The 14071-nt window shown below is 47.5% G+C and overlaps 1 protein-coding gene across 1 annotated transcript in view; it reads right to left on the reverse strand.

Annotated features, from left to right (window-relative positions):
* Nucleotides 1–372: 372 nt before the first annotated feature.
* Nucleotides 373–14071, reverse strand: part of LOC118770862 (potassium voltage-gated channel subfamily B member 2-like) — a 55068-nt gene continuing 41369 nt past the window's right edge. Inside the window, exon 3 of the mRNA XM_036518613.1 lies at nt 373–2494. Within this exon, the coding sequence (XP_036374506.1) occupies nt 542–2494 (1953 nt within the window). The 3' untranslated portion in view covers nt 373–541. The remainder of the gene's footprint in view (nt 2495–14071) is intronic.

The following is a 14071-nucleotide window of genomic DNA, read 5'->3' on the forward strand; positions in this document are numbered from 1 at the left end:
AGTACGTCCATGATATGGACGTACTCCGCAGCGCTACTTCGGAAGTCTCTTGTGTGTAATGCCTGAAACATAAGCATTAAATCATCTTAATAGCTGTCAGCTTACTTCCTTCACTGTTCTGCTCACTGCCAAGGCTTTTTACTCTTACCATATTTGAAATGAAATACATTCGGCAAATTTAAGCAGTGAATTATGATTTTAAAATGCATGCACTTTTTAAAAAAAGTGTTTTTCTCTGAGTGCACTGCTAAGAAAACAAAGAAATAAAACAAGATTCGTATTTACAGTTGGATTCAGAATGCCTTCTCTCTGCTCTGTGTTACCCTCCACAGAGCCTCTTGGTCCTAACCCATTGGTTGTGACATTAGTTGTCTGCATAGACGGCAGTCCCGTTAGTCCAGGGGCACAGTGGTGCGGTTAAAGGGGAGTTATCACACCCATGCGAAAAGCACCCCCTTCCCCTGTGTCAGCGTGCCCTTTTCCCCCGGACGGGCCGAAGCTTTCGGGGGGGGTCTTTACAGCGGTCGCGTCTCCTCCGCGTTCACATGCTCGTTTCGCAGGGCGGAGACAGGCTTCCGTCGCTCGGTTGCTTGTGGAGTTCCGGCGCGAACATGTGGTTCTCCACTATGTGTTCGGCCTCGTCGCCATCGGTGGCCTTTCCCTCCCCGGCCAGCGTGCAGTTCGGCACGCCCAGTTTAGGTGAAGGCGGGGCTTCCACATCCAGCTCCTCCTTCTCGTTAAGGTCCTCTGAGGGGGAGGCGGGGCTTTCTGCCTCGTCCTCGGCGTGGTCCTCCGAGCACTCGGGCGTCGGCTCGAGCGTCAGCTCGAGAGTCAGCTCTTCGTCATCAGGTGCATCGTCAGGTGCATCGTCGGGGGTGTCGTCGGGGGCGGGCTGCTCCTCAGCAGGGCCCCTGTCCTCTGTCAGGATGGTGCTGACGTTCTGTGGGGACTCGCCGGGGGTCTCAATGAAGTTGACCTGGAGGCCCCTGGTTTTGACAGGGTTGCAGCCCCGCAGGGAGCTCCTGATGTTTTCCACTATGCGGTCAAAGGTGGGGTTGTCGTCCTCAGGTGAGTCCGCGCCCCCCTGCGGGCTGCTGTGGATCAGCTCGTACAGCCCCTGCGCCCCCCTCCCCGCTGGCCCCTCCACCGCCGCCGTGATCCGGCTCAGGTCCAGGGGCGGGGGCGCCCGCGGGTGCCTCCCCTCTGCGGGAGCTCCGCCCCTCTCCGCCTCAGCGAAGTCGGCAGTGCAGCTGGCGAAGCTGTCCGCGCTCGAAACGCTCCTCACCTCCGTCGGCGCCCGCTCCCTCTGCGGCGGGGGGTCGCAGGTGGGCGGGGCAGAGGTCGGGGGCGGGACCTCCTTCATCTCCACCTCCTCGTCCAGCTTGGGCGTGGGGTTGCGGCGGGGCGACAACCCGCCTCTGAGGTTGGGGATGGGGGGCGATTTGGTCATCTGGTTGTAGATCTCCTCCAGCTTCTGGGCGTTGAGCCGCTGCGGGCTAGCTCCAGGGCTCCTGCCACACGCTGGTGAGCCAAGCTGAGCCACCTCCTGGTACCGGATGTCATAGGTCTTGGGGCTGCCGTCGTACGGCCCCCTCTTTTGCTGCCCCCACCTGCTGGGGGAGACGTGGTTCTCCTGATAGTAGCAGCGCTTGTCCTCGGCCTTGTCCACCACCACGTCCATCAGCTCCATGCTCCTGGCGAAGGCGTCCTTCATGTTCATGGAGACGATGCTGCCGTTCCTCTTGGCCCGCTCCAGGGCCTCCCTGCGCTTGATGGCCTTCTCCTGACGCTTCTGCTCCTTGTAGAACTCGGAGAAGTTGTTGACGATGATGGGGATGGGCAGGGCGATGACCAGCACGCCTGCGATGCAACAGAGCCCGCCCACAATCTTGCCCAGCAGCGTCTGCGGGTAGATGTCGCCGTAGCCCACCGTCGTCATGGTGATGGTGGCCCACCAGAAGGAGGCGGGGATGCTGGTGAACTTGGTGGCGTCCTCGTCCTTCTCGGCGAAGAACACCAGGCTGGAGAAGATCATGATGCCCATGGCCAGGAAGAGGATGAGCAGGCCCAGCTCGTTGTAGCTGCGCCGCAGGGTGAAGCCCAGCGACTGCAGGCCCGTGGAGTGGCGCGCCAGCTTGAGGATGCGGAGAATCCGCATGATCCGGAAGATCTGCACCACCCGCCGCACGTTCTGGAACTGCAGCACACTCTTGTTGGACTCGGTCAGGAAGATGGTGACGTAGTAGGGCAGGATGGCCAGCAGGTCGATGACGTTGAGCGGGCCCTTGAAGAACTTCCACTTGCTGGGGGAGGAAAGGAAGCGCAGTATGTACTCCATGGTGAACCAGGCGATGCACACCGCCTCCACGTGCGCCAGCTGGGGGTTGTCGTTGGCCTGGCCGAACTCGTCGATCTCCTGCAGCTCAGGCAGGGTGTTGAGCGACAGAGCAATGGTCGAGAGGACAATGAACAGGATGGATACGATGGCCAACACCTGAAAGAGAGCGAGAGAGAGAGGGAGGGAGGGAGAGAGAGAAATAATGAGTAATGAGTTTTCATTCAAACAATTTTAGGCCAACTCATTCACTGAATGAAAGGACAGGTTGTATCTAGTTCATCAAACGTTCAGGTGTAATGTAATTTTAATAAAAATCTTATAACATGACTATGAAGTTATTCCCATTCTCTTGTTTTACCACAGTTCACAGTATGTGATTAAGCAAGGATGTGCTCATTATGAGCTCTCATTATGAGAGTACAGAGTCACTGAGAGCAGCCACTGATTTCACGTTTAGGAGGAATGTGTGGGTGGACAGGTAGGACTCTCTACTAACACACACACACACACGCTTAATTGTGTGAGTCTTTTAATGACTGCTGCACTGCAGTTCTTGAAAAGACTAAGAAAGACTGACAGAGACTGCAGTATGTTTGGATTATAGTGAGGTGCTGGAATGAACAAAAACTCGCATCTGTATAATGACAGATTATGTTTTCATTTTAAAGCCAGTCTGATAACAGTAAAACAGTACGTTACCATTTCTGAAATTGTTTTACAGTCATATTTTGTAATATTTGAACAGCTGTGTCATTTGACAAATTGCAAGCCTATACACCCAGGCCTTAAGAGTATATTGGCCTTCAAACCTACTTCTGGGCAATTCTACAAAAGCCAGTTGATGAGTCCATCAAAAATATGTTTATTACAGTGAATCATTACAATTGCACTGTCACAAAGAGCAGGACCGAATGCAATATCCCGAGGAAAGCCAGAGCTCAAAGGGAAAACGGGAAGATGATTCCCTCGGATGAGGAAAAGTAACTGCTAGAGCTAAAGTGGAAGAGAAACGAATGGTTGTGAGTGAACGGGTGTTGAGCCTCGCTTTCGTAAGTAAAGCAGGGTAGAGATACACCGTCTGCAGCGTTTATGCTCTGTGGACAACACATAGGCACGATAAGCCCCTTCTCATGATATCACGGTGGATATTAAGGAGGCGAGGGCAGCGGGCCTAACTCGCTTCCCCTTGTTGACTCTAAGTGGTCTGTGAGTCGTGTCCTCGCCAGAGCAGCAAGCAGACAGATGCTTTAGGACTCCTCAGGATAGCCCAGCCATCTGTGGATAAGCCATGCCTGCGCTGACATCAGGATTAGATGCCACATCTGCAGTTTCTGCAATCCTCTACGGTCGCAGCACGGCCACCCCACGCCTCCTGTGTGAATGTTATTTATCTTATCACCCTTATTCAAAAAAGGAAAAAAAAGTATTTATTTTTTTCCAGCCCCAGGGCTGGACAAGCGAAAAGCTCGGGCGTGTATTTAGAAATGAATTCTGCTGAGCCGTCGTCAGCCTGTGGGAAATACTCTGACAGCTGACTGTGTCCTCCCACGACCCAAAATCAAATCAAGGCAAATATTAATTTACTTAGCAGACGCCCTTATCCAGAGAGCCTTGCACAGCTCAGAGTTTTACATATTATCCACTTATGCAGCTGGATATTTACTGAAGCAACCTCAGGTTAAGTACCTTTGCTTTAAGGTAAAACCACAGTGCACCCCTCTCCCTCCCCCCCCCGGGATTTGACGCCGCAGTATTCCGCTTACTGGCGCAGTTTCCTTGACCACCGTGACGATCACTGAGCAAATTTTGCTCGTCTCTGTGCTCCTCGGAGCGGCAGTTTGGCTTCACAGCAGACACGGGTTATACAGGAAGTGGAGTGACGTGCGCTGCTTACTGTAAACCCATAAGAAGCTCATCTCCACTCTTCCCCTGGGGGCGGAGCATCCCCAGCGTGCACTAACATTGACCTCGGGACACCACCCGTGACCCAATGAAGGACTTACCCAGCATCCCTAGGGGCTGGTAAGGAAAACATGGGCCACAGAATGACTGCCAGAAACCCCAGCTACTCTTCACAGAAAGGGGGGCACCAGTTAAAGGGTTACCATTTACACACCATTTATAGTTTGCATACTATAAGAGAGACCATTGACTGGCTTTACATTACATTACATGCAATTAACAGACACTCTTCTCCAGAGTAATTTCCAGCACAATATAACATAAGGGTAATCATTCAAGCTAAATGAGCAACACTGTCAGACCAGGCTAACAACACTCAAACCAGTGAGTGTGAGCATAACACCATTCAAGCCCTACCACAAGTTAACTTGTGCATTCTTACTAGGCAATGGAGGTCAGGTCCGCTATGATACATCAGTCACTAGAACACAGAATCCAAAATATATCATAATATTACACACAAAATAAATTTCAAATACTAGAGGTAGCAGGTATTAAGGGGAGGGGACTGAGGTGGAACTGAGATGCCGTCTGAAGAGGTGGGTCTTCTGTCTGCGACAGAAGATGACCAGTGATTCCGCTGTCCTGACCCCCATGCGGGGTTCACCCCACCACTGAGGGACCAGTACAGAAAGGTATCGTGTCTGAGAGGAGCGACCCAATCGGGACGGGACAGTCAGTTGCCCCATAGTTATAGAGCGTAGCAATCTTGACTGAACAAAGGCTGTAGCACAGGCATAGGAAAAACATACAGAAATATTCACACGCAGAGACTTTTAGCTAACATATCCTTTCTTGGTGCAAAGAGACGCCACATCCTTCTGTTAGGACCTTGCTGTAAATGGGCCTCTCCTATGGGTCAGTTTAGCAAGGCTTTACGTGAACCATTTAGAGATGGGAGGCCTTAGTCTTCTTTAATTAACTGGGATTGGGTAAGAAGATCTAGGCTGCGGGGGAGAAGGCCTGATCTCTGACCACGTCAGCGTCACACAGATAAACGGGCCATGTGCTCACTGCAGGCTGTGCCACACTCTAACCAGCCCTAACCTGTCCGACCCTGACATCAGAGGTTCGCCTCTGTTAGAGTCAGACACTTGCATCTCAGTGGAGTGTAGTATCAGTTTTGGGTTTTCTGCAAAACATTTAATTTCTCCGGAGTTTAACTGTGTTTAGCTGAGCATGAGAAAGTGTATGCAACTATCCTCTGGGAAGGTGGTATGAGACGGCTGTTTGCACATTGCATGTGTGTGTGTGTGTGAGTGTGTGACTGTGTGTGTGTGTGAGTGTGTGACTGTGTGTGTGTGTGTGTGTGTGACTGTGTGTGAGTGTGTGACTGTGTGTGTGTGTGTGTGTGTGACTGTGTGTGTGTGTGTGTGTGTGTGTGTGTGTGTGTGTGTGTGTATGCTGGGGCTCTAATATCATGTATTCGTAGCCCGTGTCAGTGTAATGTAAGCTGAGGCGTGAGGATGACAGCATGAATGAGCCAGCGTCTGTCAAACTGCTCAAATGAAACGTTATTAGTGTCAATTACCAGCGTGTCAGTTACTGAAGTTGGCAAGTCCAGGTAAATTGCAATTCCAGAAGTGTCAACTGGTGAAGTTAACTTCTTGAGAAGCACTGAAAGAGCTGGTGAAGATGACAATCTCGGTTAAACTGTAGAATCCTAAAAGTGTCAGCCTTAGAGGGTTATGTGCTAAGTGAGGCCATGTTCAGGTTACAAACCAGGGTTAATACAGACCTTTTTTTAATGTGTCATTTTCCGCGGACCTTAACGGCAAGGTTTATTAGTTTCAAACGAGCTTGGGGTTGTAACATGCACACACATCACATCACATCACAGACACCAGCCAGAAAGCACCCCACCAAGCAAATATTGATCAGGTACTTTGTACAACTTGAAGTAATTCAGTTTGCCGGCCTGTGTCATTAATTTTTTTTTTTTTTTTAATTCCTAAATCAGTTAATCGATCACCTTCTGTCTCTACAAGCACTGTGAGAATAATGAGACAGATGTTCTATTTATCATGATATTCAACTCCTGTGTTCTATCTGTCCTCCTGGGAGGTTCCGATTGTTGACAGGGGGTTCCAGCACTGTCTGCATTCCTATGCTAGCTGTGGATGTTAGACCACACCCCTTCAAGAATGTTCATAACAAGCCAGCGAATCATAACTCCTTCAGCTTCAACAAAGGCAGAGGTGAATATCTGGGCATAACAAATGCAATATCTGTGATGATGGTGCAACTTGTGCTTAAATGCTGCTTTGACATTTAGAGCATTTACAGTAATAATAATTAACAATTTCATAAAATTCATTTGTTGATGATGTTGACATTGTTTGAATTATTAGTTAGAACCAGCTATTTAAAAAAACCCTCAACAAAAGCTGGTAATTCAAAGTCAAACACATTTTTATCTGAAACGACAAGATAGTAAAATTGCTATTAAGGAATCCGATTATCATTTTAAAGCACTTTTTTAAACTGCTGATCCAGATGAAAAAAGCTTCCTTCGCACAATTGCTGTGCTTTCAGCAACACACCGAATAGCAGTCATTATGTCCCAAATTGATTTCTGAGCAGATCTTAATTTGTTCGCGCTTTTTTTCTGTGTCAGAGATTCAGTGGGAGCTGGTGAGAGGTTAAATGAGGCACTAAATCTTATACTGCAGGTCTGCTGGTTTTCTGTGGGTAACTCAGCCCAGCAGAGGGGAGGGGCCTCCTCTCATTGGCTCAGTCAACCCCAACCCCTTTTGCTGTTTATTTGGGTTCTGTCCACTTCCTCTCAAAATGGTACCAGAGGTTGCTAAAACTCCTAAATTAACAGTGTGTCCCAGTGCAGAATAATGAATTTTTACTTTACCTCCTGCTACCATTTTACCCGCTGCCCTCAATGTTGTGCATTCATACAGATTATATATATATATATATATATATATATATATATATATATATAAATATGTATATGTATATTAATTAATAGCAAGAATGAGAATTTCTTTAACAGAGGGCCTTAAATCACTGGGGTGTCAAGTTTCAGTGACCCAGAGTCACCACTTACTGCTGACCACGCCGCAATGCAATTTGAAGTATAACAACCTATTACCATGGTACAGATCACTGGGTTTCTGTGCTGCCATGATGCAGTCTCATTTCGATTAAAGTTTATTTTTTCCTGCACCATCGAGCTTCAGTGAACTGTGGTCACCTTTCACCGCACTGTGGAACAGCCTCCAACTCTGTCTTTCGACAAGTGCACCCAGCGGGAACGTTTCTTATGCTCAAAGCCAGAATGCGGGACACAAACGTTATTTACCCCCCGACTGTGTGGGTATCCCACAATGCACCTGGCAGATGTGTTTTTACTTATCCCTTTATGAGCTTCGGATTTGATAGTCACTGAGGAAATTCAGGTTAAGCACCTTCTTCAAGGGTATAGGGGGTGCCATATGCTGTATGGTAGGGAGATGGGGTGGGGGGTGGTGAACAAAATATTGAAAGAAGAGGGAGGGACAGACAAAAAATGAAAGAAGAATAAATAAAGAGAGGATGAGGTGCAACAGAGAGATAGTGTTTAGGGAAATACAGGCCCTTCTCCTGTGAGAAGCCAGGAAGTGGAAATAAGACACCAGCACTGCTGGGCCGGGAATTCACCCTCTGTGAGGGTTTGATTAGATTCTCATAAAGAATCACGGCAAGCCGTACAGGCAGACACATCCACTGCCTTTACATGACAGGGTGAACGAAGTGACAAGTCCCTGCGCTTCATATCACTGATGCCTCTCTGCCCATGCACAAAAAAGCCCTTACGGTGCCATCCCCATCTATGTCTTCTATAGATCTAAGGAGTTTCATTTCTGGTGCTGAAAAGAGTATCTCTGCTACCATCACACAAGCTACATTTTCAAATAACTCTACACAATGTTTTTCTGGAAGCGTCACTGTTTCACACTGCATAGTGTGTTGATCAGCTGCATGACTGTGATTGAAGAACACACATAGGTTCAGAAGGGCATGCTCCTCAGGTGTGAGTGTGTGTGTGTGTGTGTGTGTGTGTGTGTGTGTGTGTGTGTGTGTGTGTGTGTGTGTGTGTGTGTGTGAAACATGCATTCAGGGAGTCACACAATGCCGATGAGGTGTCACTTGCAGTGCCAAGCCTAAGCTATTCGCCTTAACTGTAATTCTAACCTCGGTGAACATTAAACGGTTCCCCCTTCCAATCAAGAATATTGATGCCAGGCCTATTTTAAGGCTTGGAGAACCAGCCTTAGCTGATAGAGTACCAGACTGGAAACCTGATGCCTGGGCTGCATACAGTATCCAGGACCCTTTGATACTGGATCTCAGTACAGGGACCTAATAAAGCCACCTAACAACAAATACTACATTAAAAAAAAAGTCAGCCTTGTCAGAACGCATCAATTTGCCCGGCCGAATTAATTATTAACGGACATTCGATAGTGTCTTTTTAAATACATATATTTCCTCTTCCGCTGGTTTTGTCATTTCTGCCCCGTCAGCGATTCAGTTCGCTGGAGCGATAATCGATCTCATTCCCGCAGCTCGGCCGGCACTCGCAGGGCGGCCAGTGGAGTCCAACGGGCCGCCTCTCCTCACCGTGGCATCAGACGCGTGATTAAAAAGGTGGAAAATTCTGGAAGATGGATGATTAGGTGTAATGAGATCAATCCTCCATCTCCCCCCCGCACCCCCCCCCCTCCCCTTCTCAGTTTCCGACATTAACATTACCTGCCAGGCGTATCGCCTCACCTGAAGAGACATTTTATGACACACCTGAGTTAGGGAAACTAACAGGTTTTCTCATTAGTGCTCATTAAAACCTTGGGGACTGTCATGTAGCTTCAAGGGTAGACAACTCTGAGGGAGAGCACGCTGGTCAGCAAAATATCACACCAAACTGACTCCAACAATGATCATGGATGAAGGGGACTTTTTTCCCTCATGTTACTTGAATTGGTAGCAACCATAAGTAAAATGTCCCAATGCTGCAACTGTAAAGACATACCGGATAACTGCTGTGTGATCTGACATGTTGTAATATAAAGAGTTAGAGCTAAGTTTAGTTTCATTCATCTGTTAGGCTTTAACTGTTTTGGGACACTTGAAGCCAGATCTTCCCATCATAGTCGTGTGGATGTCCATTACCTTAATGGTGCGCTGGTTCTGAAGCTCAAGGAGGGCACATCTGACTGATCTGAGGATATTTTTCTCCCCTAAGAGCTGTAATACAACTGATTATCACCCAGATACCAGAGCAAAGTCTACAGCCTTTTGCAGGTGGTCTTCAGTGTCGATTCTCTCTCTGACTCTCTCCCTGCCTCCCATCCTCATACAGAGAAAAGGCAGTGCTTTAGATAGGTCCACTGGGAAAGACCACTTTTGCGTGTCTTCGTACTTCTACTAAGGTAGAGCACCCTCACCCTCATGGTGTTTAACTATACAATGCAGTTGGGTGCACTCCCAGGTAAACATGTGAGCTTCTGTTTCCCCCTTGTCTTTGGTGCTTACTGTATTCCCATAAGCACGGTCAGTCAATGTGGAACGGAAGAGATGATTTTACATCTGCAGAGCTGAGAGGCTCTGTTTCTAGTCTGAATTAACACTGCTGACCTTGCTAAAATACTAAAATACTAACTGAAGTATCATGTATAAATGGCATGGTCTATTAAGTTGGATGGCTTTAAGCATCTATTGGTGTTTTTAACTGGACTTTAGGGTTTAATTCTTCTCGTTGTAAGTTGAATGGGGGGGGCTTTTTTTCCCTCACTGTCCTAGTCACCCCCTCTCCCCCACACTGTCCTTGACAGTCGCAACATTGCAGGCCTGTGTCGGGTAGCTGACACTGTCCCTGTTCCTGTAGCACCTCCAGATTGCATCTGTACTGCCCACACCTCAGTCTCTGAAAAAACACTGCTTCACTGTCACCCACCGCCATCAAACTACAGAACTGCAACATGTGCACACCCAAAAGACTACTGCTACGCGAGAACGTTGTTCCAGAATTTAATGGTATTTTGTCCTAAAAAACCTTAGTCTTTTCTTTCTTATCTCCCTGGACACACTGATACAAAAATCGAAATGACAAAAAATATACAATCAATACAGAGAAACAAAACTCATTCAGAGAGCTGCACTTAAAAGTCTAGTCCACTTATGAGAAACGAGTCATGCTGAACAAATGCTAGTCTGGTTGGGTTAGCATAACATAGCATGAGCTGTTCCACACCCACAGTATGGAGGAAGAGCAGGTGACACCTCAGTGTGAGAGTATATGCTCTTCTTTAACAGCAGAGGGCGCTCAATCTCTCAGTGGCACTGAAGTGGGTTTCCCACTCGCAACAAGAGCTCAGGGCTTTTCCCGTTGAGTTACCCACAGTGGTGGCCATTACACGCCACTGACCTCAGCGTGACACTCTCCTAACTGCTGCTTCATGACAGTAGGATCACCTCCATGTCAAAGAGAAACTGCCAGTTATACATACTCATACATACTCGGACACACACACACACACACACACAAACACCCACAGATCTGAATAGGTACCAGTAAATAGTTCCAGTACCAGTAAACTAAAATTCCGGAATACTGACCCTCCATCTTGGCTCTAGGGCTGTAGCTGAAAGGACAGGCCCATCTCAGAGCTCCATGCTGCTTAGGCAAAGAGCCCTGCAGATAACATGCTTCGTTATGCTAGCAGGCCACCACCATTGCCCACATGACTCAGATCTAGCCTTTCGATCTGTAGAGGTATGAAAACGGACAGAAGGCCGCTGTTTTAATCAGCGCTGGGGAGTTCTGCCTCCGTGCCAGCCCGCCAGCCCGACCATGCGTGCAGAGAGGGAGGGCCTTCAGGGACTGCCATCTCCACAAACAGGAAACACCGGTGTACACAGTGTCCATGGCAACAGACTCAAGGATTCCCCATTGATAAGGCTGTTGAAAAACCAAGTTGGCAGCATGCTGTGCAAAACCCCAAGATTAAGCACCAAGAGCCTCTGTTCCAACTTCAGTAAAGACATCTACATCACGTATTCGCTTTGCAGACTTTCCTATCCTGGGAGCACTGTTTTCAAGCTCCACAGTGTGGGGTGTTTTCCATACTGTGAGCAGAGGTTACAGCATTTCAATAATTGTCAGGTCTTCATCAAGTCCCACCTGCATACTACAACCTGGAAGGGGTAGGTAACAATACTAGCTACTTAACCACTATGATATACTAGTGGCTCATTGAACACATAAGACATCAACTAGCTGAGGAGAAGAGAGGTAGATATCGTGGAGCAAGGACAAAACTTGGAGTGAAGAAATAAATATACCAATACACCAAAAACCACAAGTCTTTAAACTTAAATGGAAATGAAACCTCTCTGTGGGACTCATAGTACCAGTTTCAAAAGGTGCAAAAACATTCCTTTCAAGAATGACTCCAGGAAGGAACACCTGGCCGTTGCCATGGGTTACAGTGATGCTCACAGATGGCCTTGTAAGGGAAATAATCCCACCTTTCTCTCAGTATAGAGAGCTTTTCTTCAAGTCCTACACTTAGAAATACACCTGGGAGTTTAGGAGCTGAGATTTTATCATTCGTTTAAAACACAGAAAGAAAAGATATTAATAGCATAGATACGCAATGCAATACACTGCGTATACCCCCAAGCTCACGGGTAATGGAGCATCACATTTCCCCTCACTCGTAAAGCAAGGCTGGCAAGCTCTCAGCCAATCGGAGCTCGGCGAGGGCACCTCCGGTATGACATGGGCCAGAGTCTGAGAAGAGGAAGCGTCAGGTTATTCTCTAACCTCTTCCTGTGGGGGAAAGAATGAGTAAGCACTTCAAACCTCTTTACGTCCCTGCTAAAGATGGAAACCAAATCCTATTACAATTATCCCGAAATGTCCTCTCAGGGAGCAGAGTGTGCGGACACCCACTTCCGAGGCGTCTACCTGGCTCCGCCCCCTCTCCAGGTGTGGCGACAAGACGGCAGTGGCGCGTGTGCGTGTGAGTGTGAGTGACTCACACCCTCAGAGGGGCGCTCAACGGGCACGCACACACACTTAGGGTTAGTGCTGTTTCCCCTGGCTGCGGCTAACTCTTCCAGCAGCCCAGGTGACAGGCGTGACTCACTCTCAGGTGTGTTGGAGATGGGGAGGGGGGGGGGGGGCTTCACAGCCACACTGGCAGAGATGATCTCCGCTGTTAATTCATCCAAGATCACTATCACCTCTCAGATAGGGAATATTAAACAGCTCAAACCACGTGGCTTTAGCTCTGCTACATAATTCATCCATATTTTTTTTCCATTTTTTGTGCTATATTAGATCATAAGTGAGCTTCTGTGTAAACCTGGTTTCTGTGTAATACTGGGCAATTAGGAAGTTTGTTCCATAGTTACTAAAATGTGCTGAAGGGTATATTGATGGGTGTTTGTCAAAAACTAAGACATTAATGTACTAACAATTTTTGTTTCGCTTTTCTCTCATGTTCTTTCAAAGCTCTGTTTGTTGAGGGCTTGTACACCATGATAGCTCCCTGTCATATCAATTAAAAATAAAACACATAGGCTGGGTTTTCTGTTTAGAAGTTCCTCTCTCCTTACTGTGTGCATCTGTGTTGTCATGTTAGAGCTGGTTAGAAAAAGGTTGCCAGAAAGTTACTGAAAAGACGTTAATTCAAAGAAGGCAGTATGCTGAAAATTTTAACTATTCAGCTCCAGCTTCACGCAAAAAGAGAGTGCAGCGATTATGAACATATGGAACGTATTAATTATAAAAATTCCAATGAATAAAGTCTGTACATATACATGTAGATATACATATATTTGTTTAGACCTCATATATGTAGTATATATAGTCTATAGACTGCATAGACTATATATGTACATTTATACAAACAGCTACACCTTATTCTTCTGTTGAACAAAGTGGGCAAACTGTCATTATCCAGTTTCCTGTAACAGGGCCATGAGGCATAGCTGTCTGAGGAGAGTGGCTTGGTGCAGAATGGTCAAAGCTTTTCCAGGGCAGCAGACTCCTAATGCTGCATCATTAGCAAGCTTTCACAGCCCTCATCACCTCTCAGGATTTTTCATTCGTTCACCAGCTTTTCTTCTTCTGTTCAGCCCTGACCACTCAGTCAAAGAGAAAAACAAAAAAAAACAAAAAAACACTAAATACTGTATTGATTTTGATATCTGATGATGGCACCGTCGCAAACACCTTTGTGAAATCTCCATCCCAAAGAATTTCAGAACAGACCCATCAAGAGAAAATGCAAATCCGTGATACATGAGTTTCAGCGGTACAGTGCGCCATGGAAAGTTCCCTGTGAATGTGTCAGACTGTTCTCCATCTCCCAGGCCATGCCCCCCACGCCCCTGCCACAGGAAGTAGGCGTCGGCCAGAGAATCAGGTGTTGTGTGACGCAGCAGGGACCAGAAATAGTGTTCAGGTCACACTCACCAATCACATGTTGCAGGGATTGTTAGGGGCTGATAGGGATGAACTCCTCGTCTGGCGGTATGCTGGGAACATGTCAGAGGTCACAGGTCAACCCTTAACTCTGTGTGTGTGTATGTGTGTGTGTGTGTGTGTGTGTGTGTGTGTGTGTGTGTGTGTGAGAGAGAGAGTGAATGTGAGAGGGGGAGAGAGAAAGCGAGAGGGAGAGATACTGTGTGACTGTGTGTGTGTGGGGGTGTGTGTGTGAGTGTGTGTATGTGAATGTGTGTGAGAGAGAGAGAGAGAGACAAAGA

Source organism: Megalops cyprinoides, chromosome 24, assembly GCF_013368585.1.
Source record: "Megalops cyprinoides isolate fMegCyp1 chromosome 24, fMegCyp1.pri, whole genome shotgun sequence".
Lineage (NCBI taxonomy): Eukaryota > Metazoa > Chordata > Actinopteri > Elopiformes > Megalopidae > Megalops > Megalops cyprinoides.